The sequence below is a fragment of the Humulus lupulus genome, chromosome 6 (assembly GCF_963169125.1).
Source record: "Humulus lupulus chromosome 6, drHumLupu1.1, whole genome shotgun sequence".
In the NCBI taxonomy this organism is placed as follows: Eukaryota; Viridiplantae; Streptophyta; class Magnoliopsida; order Rosales; family Cannabaceae; genus Humulus; species Humulus lupulus.
The window spans coordinates 177616028-177624193 of NC_084798.1; the positions used below are offsets into that span (position 1 = coordinate 177616028).

General features: G+C 37.6%; 2 protein-coding genes and 1 non-coding gene across 3 annotated transcripts; 1 reads left to right on the plus strand and 2 right to left on the minus strand.

Annotated features, from left to right (window-relative positions):
- Positions 1-528: 528 nt before the first annotated feature.
- LOC133785693 (uncharacterized) lies at positions 529-4946 on the minus strand. The gene is made up of 5 exons (XM_062224912.1): positions 4712-4946; positions 4539-4606; positions 2254-2598; positions 1691-2037; positions 529-1516 (listed from the first exon to the last, which is right to left on the minus strand). Exons 1-5 carry the CDS (start codon positions 4944-4946, stop codon positions 529-531), a joined length of 1983 nt encoding a protein of 660 aa, XP_062080896.1.
- An 890-nt stretch (positions 4947-5836) lies between these two features.
- On the minus strand, positions 5837-6640 carry LOC133785694 (uncharacterized). The gene has a single exon (XM_062224913.1). It carries the CDS (start codon positions 6638-6640, stop codon positions 5837-5839), a length of 804 nt encoding a protein of 267 aa, XP_062080897.1.
- Positions 6641-7225: 585 nt separating this feature from the next.
- On the plus strand, positions 7226-7332 carry LOC133787262 (small nucleolar RNA R71). The gene has a single exon (XR_009872292.1). It is a non-coding gene; the product is annotated as a small nucleolar RNA R71 (small nucleolar RNA).
- The last annotated feature ends 834 nt before the right edge of the window (positions 7333-8166 follow it).

Here is an 8166-nt window from a genome sequence, read left to right on the forward strand (position 1 = left end):
GACAACCAGGCGGAGAGAGAGAGAGAGAAGTGGGGGCTGAGAACTCAGGGAAAGAAAGAGCACGGCTAGGTTTGGGGAAGAAGAAAGTAAAGTAACTTTAAGGTTTTTTTATATTACTGAGAAAAATAAGATAAAAATAAAGAAAAATAAATTAATTCCTAAAAATAACCCCAAGCTAGTGAATTGCTTCCTGCCATTCTTTGATTTTGCTTCAAAATGAATAATGTTCCATGCTGCGAAAATCCTGCAGCCTTTCTGTAGTATTCATTCCCAGACTTTTCATCATATTCTGCAGAATACTCAGAGCATTTTAGCCTAGGATTGCAGACTTGCTCTTCTCATCTCCATTTTTTTTTTATAATTTCCTAGCCCACTTTTAAGTCATCCCAAAACAGAAGTTTCCACCTGACAAGCTAGCCTCAACCTCAACTTCCCTTGAAACTAAAAAGAAAGAAAATGACAAATAAAATGGAAATAACTGACTTTTTTTTAAGTATGTACAGATATCTAGCTGCTCTAAAGATTCATCTATAAGCACAGCAGCCCTTCCAACAAAAACTTTCTTGGATCATTTAAGGTGAGTGAGGTCTTGTTGTGCTCAACCTCACCACCCCAATAATGCTTCAATCTCTGCCCATTTACCTTGAACTCACCCCCTTCATTATCACGCAATTCAACCGTTCCATAAGGATATACTTTGATAATTGTGAACGGGTCGGACCATCTAGACTTAAGATTTCCAGGAAACAACTTAAGTCTTGAGGTTAAAAGCAAAACTCGCTGCCCCACTTCAAATGTACGGGGTTGGATGAGCTTTTCATGCCACCTCTTTGTTTTCTCTTTGTAAAGATTAGCATTTTCATAAGAAAACAACCTCATCTCTTTAAGTTCATCAAGTTGCAACATCCTTTTTTCACCAGCAAGTTGCAAATCAAGATTAAGTTGTTGGAGAGCCCAATAAGCCTTATGCTCAAGTTCCACCGGTAAGTGACACGCTTTGCCAAACACTAATTGATAGGGAGACATGCCCAAGGGAGTTTTGAATGTCGTTCGATAGGCCCATAAAGCATCATCTAACCTCTTGGACCAATCTTTACAATTTGGATTCACCACTTTTTCAAGAACACCCTTGATTTCTCTATTCGACAACTCCGCTTGGCCATTGGTTTGGGGGTGGTGTGCCATTGCCACCTTATGTTTCACATTATACTTAGCCAACAATCCAGCCAACCACTTGTTCACAAAATGAGTTCCCTCATCACTTATGATAGCCCTTGGAGTCCCAAATCGAGTGAAAACCTGCTTGTGTAAGAATTTCATGACCACTTTAGAATCATTGGTGGGATAAGCAACGACTTCCACCCATTTAAAGACATAATCCAAAGCCACCAATATGTACAAGTTACCATAAGAAGGAGGGAAAGGACCCATGAAGTCAATACCCCACACATCAAACAACTCAACCTCAAGAATATTAGTTAAAGGCAGCTCATTCCGCCTTGAGATATTGCCTACCCTTTGACATCAGTCACATCTAGTCACATAAGAATGAGCATCTTTAAACAAAGTGGTCCAAAAGAAACCGCATTGAAGTACCTTGGATGCAGTGCGATTACCACCAAAATGCCCCCCACAAGGAGAGGAATGATAATGAAAAAGAATCTCTTAAAATTCATGCTCAGCGACACACCTTCTAATCATTTGGTCCACACATTGCTTGAACAAATAAGGCTCCTCCCAAAAGTAAGACTTCACATCATGCAAGAATTTCTTCCTTTGTTGGCTTGTCAACTCTGGAGGCATTAATCCACTAGCCAAATAATTAGCAAAATCAGCAAACCAAGGAATAATTTGGGATTGGCTTACCTCAAATAGGTGCTCATCCGGAAATGTTTCTTTAATAGGCACTAATACACTGGATTCTTTCTCACCCTCCATTCTTGATAAGTGATCGGCTACTTGATTCTCAACTCCTTCTCTATCTTGAATTTCCACATCAAACTCTTGGAGTAAAAGCACCCATCTAATCAACTGAGGCTTTGCATTTTTTTTTTGTAATCAAGTATTTGATGGCGGAATGGTCAATATAGACAATAACTTTGGTGCCCACAAGATAAGAACAGAAGCAAAAACAATAGCCAAAATCTCCTTCTCTGTCACTGTATAATTAAGCTAAGCACTTGTCATGGTCCGACTAGCATAATAAATAGAATGAAAGATCTTGCTCTTCCGCTGCCCCATAACAGCCCTTACCACAAAATCACTAGCATCACACATTAATTCAAAGGGCAAACTCCAATCCGATGTAACAATGATAGGTGTTGAAACTAACCGCCCTTTTAGCTCTTCAAATGCCTTCAAACATGCTTCATCGAAATGGAAAGGAGTGTCTTTTTCAAGTAAATTACAAAGTGGCTTGGAGATCTTGGAAAAATCTTTAATGAACCTTCTATAGAACCCAGCATGCCCAAGAAAACTTCTAACACTCTTCACTGAAGTAGGAGGCGGTAACTTTTCAATAACCTCAATCTTCGCTCTATCCACTTCAATACCCTGCTTGGATACTTTATGCCCCAAAACTGTAATGACCCAACTACTCTAGACTTTTGAACCATTAACAAAAATTATACATAAACACTAATTCTTAATAATACTTACAAGTGATAAGATCATAACTTTATTAAAACTTGAAAAAAAAACAAATGTTAAACTTACATAAAATTTAAGTTAGGATATGGGATCCCATTGTTTTAAAAACAAAACATAACATAATGGTAATTAAAAAGAGATTACATAAATAGGTGCGAAAAAATACACATAAACCATAAAACAAAGACTTCATCCTCGAAATCGAAACTCTCGACTCCTTGAATCCATTCCGCCTCAATACACAATCCCCAAGCATCCACGAACCTTTCCGCCACTATAGCTATTTTCCTGCACATATAAACATAAAAGGAATGAGCCTAATGCCCAGCAAGGAAAATCTAACATATAGCCATACACATAGAAATTCATAATCCAACATAAAACATACCATAACACTTATGTCACATATATACTATAATGGCCATTATTACTTGGGGCCCCATAAACTAAACAAGTCATATGCCCATTAGATTAGTGGGGTCTTGCTAGCTAAGCAAGTCATATGCCCATAATCTATTTGGGGCTTGTTAGTTGTATAGGTCATATGCCCAAGCCTACAAGCATACTTAACATAACATATTACATAACATAAAATCATAAGATAACATATAAAAGCATATAACACATAAATCCTATCCTATTTTCCTTACCAAAATAGCCGGGATATGAGAACTGATTTGGGACCTTGGAACACTCCTAAAAACCATTTATAATATGGTGAGTATATTGAAGAAAAGGGATGAAAGTGAAAAAGGGACTATGCTATCAAAATATACTTACCAAAAACCTTGTGCTTAAAAACTTGGATTTCCTAACCAAGAATAAGAATAAGGTTAGAATGAGTAGAAGACCATGAGAACTTTAAAGAACATAATACAGAAATGGACTAGAGTTTGGGATACCTTGAAGACTTATATGACCAATCTAAACCTTGAACCGAAATGTGAATAAACCTTACTTCCCCAAGTGTTCGGTAAGCTTATAGTGATCAAGCTTAAAATTCCCAACCCAAGTGTTTACACTCTCACACTCACCTAACAACTTGCAGCCTCTGAACTTAGAGTAATAGATGAATAAATGGCTGGGTACTAGGTCCTATTTATAGAGTTTAGGAATGAAAAGATCTTCATTTAACTTGAATAAAAATAATGGCTTTTTAAGTGAAAATAATTTGAATTATCGTTCAGCAGAGGCTGAAGACTCGTTCAAAAAGATGCTGGACTTATCAAGAGGTTGAAGGTTTGAATGGAGAACGTTTTTTAAAACTTTCAAAATATGCTGAGAGAGGCGATATATCGCCTGGGCCAGTATGCCCGAGGCAATCGTGCAACGTTTCGTGGTTTTCGTATCTTCGTGCTGCGATATATCGACATACACTGATTATTTAAACACGAAATTACACATTTTTAGCTTAATTTAAATTGAGTAAACAGCCTTGACTAAGCCCTCTAACGTTTTCAAAGCTGCTGACTGACCTTAGAGTATTCAAATTTTAACCTTAATAAATTTAATCCTCAAAATACTTAATCATTAATAAACCCATACATAACATGTGCTATTATCTAATTGGTTCTTATCTAAACCTTATAGTATAATAAATATTATCCTCAATATCAGTCATATTAATCAAATCGTAGGTTAAAATTAATATTCCTAAACTATAGGTTAAACTTAGAAAATCTACAAGTACTACTATGAGTGTCCAAAGAAATCCCGGTCTGAACCAAAAATCCACAGTCATAAAGATAATGCTATTATTACTATTATACTACTATCTAACTTAGCTAAGTAAAGTTCTTGGACTCTACAAAAACTATGCTTTCTTTGACCATAAAATTACATTTCTCCCAGTTAAGGACTAAGTTTGTTTCTTCACACCGTTGCAACACCTTGGCCAAGTTGTTCAAACAATCATCATAAGAATCCCCAAAGATAGAAAAATCATCCATGAATACCTCTAGAAATTGCTCAACCATATCAGTGAAAATAGCCATCATACACCGCTAAAATGTTGCTGGAGCATTGCACAAACTAAAGGGCATTCTGCTAAAGGAAAAAGTACCATATGGGCAAGTGAAAGTGGTCTTGTGTTGGTCTTCAAGAGCCACTTCTATCTTATTATAACCTGAGTACCCATCAAGAAAACAATAGTACTCACGCCCTGCAAGTCTATCAAGCATTTGGTTAATGAAAGGAAGAGGAAAGTGATCTTTTCTAGTGGCATTGTTCAATTTCCTATAACCCATGCAAATCCTCCACCTAGTGACTATTCTAGTAGGAATCAACATAGTCTTCATTTTTTACCACTGTGATCCCACCTTTCTTTGGCATACACTGTACTGGACTAACCCATGAACTATCAGATCTGGGATAAATGATACCGAAATCAAGCCACTTTATGATCTGTTATTTCACCACCTCCTTCATAATAGGATTTAACCTCCTCTACCCATCAATAGAATTCATTTTGTTGTCTTCTAAAAAAATCTTGTGCATGCATAGAGTAGGGCTAATACCCTTAATGCCAGAAATGGTCCACCCTATAGCCTTCTTGAACTTCTTTAAAACATCAAGCAATTGTTCTTCTTGTTCTTTATTCAACTCTGTTGAAATAATGACAGGCAAGGTAGATGATGGACCCAAATAAGCATATCTCAGGTGAGAAGGCAAGAATTTTTACTCCAGTTTAGGTGGCTCTTCAATAGATGGCTTTGGAACTTTAAACTCTCTAGACGAGAGCTTCAATGATTTAAACCGAGCCCTTGGTCTCAATCCTTCGAAGTTAACATCTAACCATGCTAGACATTCCTCTTCATCATCTTCACTATAAGAATCACCCAACAAAAGCTTTTCTATAGGATCTTCAATACAAACTTTATCAAACTCTTTTAATGCTAAAGAATCAACAACTGACACCCGAGAACATTCTTTAACCTCATCGGGAAATTTCATAGCTTTGAAAACATTAAAATTCACTTTTCCTCTTGAACCTGATGGTAAGCTCTCCCTTCTACACATCTATCAAACCTCTTCCTGTAGCAAGGAATGGTCTCCCCAAAATAATAGGCACCTCTCTATCTGCCTCATAGTCAAGCACAATAAAATCAGCAGGGAAAATGAACTTATCTACTATTACCAATACATCTTCAATCTTTCCATCAAGATGAGCAAGAGATCTATCAGCCAATTAAAGAGTAACTATAGTAATCTTGACTTTTCCAATTCCCAATTTCTTGAAAACAGACATTGGCATCAGATTGATGTTAGCCCCCAAGTTACATAGAGCCAACCCACAATAAGAATTTTCAATAGTACATGGAATGGTAAAACTCCCTGGGTTCTTCATTTTAGGAGGCAATTTATTCTGCAAAAATGAGCTACACTCCTTGGTAAGAGCTACAGTTTCAAACTCCCCCAACCTTTGCTTCTTGGTAAGGATATCTTTCATGAATTTCACATAGTTGGGCATTTGTTCAAGGGCTTCCACAAGCAGAATATTGATGTGCAGCTGCTTCAATACATCTAAGAATTTCTTGAATTGAGCATCTTGCTTTTTCTTTTCAAACCTTCGTGGTTGTTGCTGGAATTTTGTACTTACTGAGCTCCTGTGCTGCGGCATTTCTACAACATCCTGGGCAGAGATATGCTTGGGCTCACTAGACTTCTCCCCATTTTCTTGGACTTTTTCACAATTTTTGATTGAAGAGGGCTCTCCCTCATGCCCAGAGTTTTCTTTAGGGTTCTCCAACTCTTTTCCACTTCTCAAAGTGATGGCTTTACAATGTTCCTTACCATCTCTCCTTGGATTTTTGGTATCACTAGGAAAGGTGCCTTGTGGCCTATTTCTCAGCTCATTGGAAAATTGCCCCATTTGATTCTCCAAGTTTCTCACAGTAGATGATAGACCTTGAATGTTTGTGTCATTCCTTGCCATAAAATTATCAGTCTTTGCCATGTAATTATCAGTTCTGGCCATGAAATCTCTCATCATTTTCTCTAGAGAATTGGTTTGTGACCTTGCGGGGATCTTTGTTGAGGAGCTTGTTGAGAAAAACCAGGTGGATAGTTGGGTCTAGGAAGCATAGAAGAAGTGCTAGGGCCAACCCCTTGATTACTCCATGATAAGTTGGGGTAATGCTTCCAAGTTTGATTGAATGAGTTTGAATTAAAACCACCCCTATTTTTATTTCCTATGTAGCAAACTGAAGTAGGATTAGATGGACAATTATTAAAAATATGGCCCTCACCACAATAAACACATGGTACTTCTTCAAACTGACCCATTTGTTGCCCAATTTGTGGACCCATATTCATATTCTTTAACATGTTGGAAATTGAAGAAACTTGGGCTGCCAAAGAAGTAATGGAATCTACCTCATGAACACCAGCCACTCTTCTCCCAGTAGTTACTCTATTAGTGGGCCACTGATAGTTGTTATTAGCAATCCTCTCAATGATATCAGAAACCTCATTATAAGACTTAGCAAGCAATGCCCCATTAGCATAATCATCCACTATCATTCTTGTGTGTGCACTGAGACCATTGTAAAAGGTCTCCATCTTAATGCAATGAGGAATCCCATGGTGAGGGCATTTTCTCAACAACTCCTTGAACCTCTCCCATGCCTCATATAAAGATTATTCCTCAAGTTGATGGAAAGAAGTAATCTCATTACGAAGCTTGGCATTTTTGGTGGGAGGAAAGTATTACATCAAGAACCGCTCAGCTAATTGCTGCCAAGTAGTGACTAAAGCTGACGATAAAGAATTCAACCAAGCTCGTGCTCTATCTCTCAAGGAGTATGGAAATAGCTTCAGCCTCAAAGCATCTTCAATAACCCCGGGAAATTTAAAGGAATCACTCACCTCCATGAATAGGCGGAGATGAAGGTGAGGATCTTTTGTAGGCATCCCACTAAACTGTCCCATAGTTTGAAGCATTCGAAACATGACTGGCTTAAATTCAAACTGTGGTGCCTGAATCTCTGGTCTGACAATGCCCGGGTAAAGCTTGTTGAAGAGGGGAACAACATATTGTCTAATGGCTTGGTCTCTGTCATCAGCCATAATCACTGCATTTTGAGCTATTCCCCCTTGAACTTGCTGCTCCTCATTCCGATTATCCATCATTACTACCCCTTCTTGAACTAATCGTTGTGCTCGTCTTCTGTCTCGAAAGGTGCGTTCAAGTTTAGGATCAATAGGGAATAGTTCAGGATCAGTAAGGTCTTGATTCTCATTCATACAAGATTGCACCTATTAAGCACAAGAATCACCCAAATGAGAACAAATGAAAATAAACCAAATTGCAAGAAAATTAATTTCACAATAAAAGACTTTAACAGTCCTCGGCAACGGCGCCAAAAACATGTTGTGCAACATAGATACTAAGTGCAAGTGTACACTGTCAATAAGTAATAAGGTGATAAGAACCAAATATCGTATCCACGAGGATTTTTTTAAGCTTAAAATTGCAAAAATAAAATCTAGCAAAATGATTAAAAATAAAAGAACAAA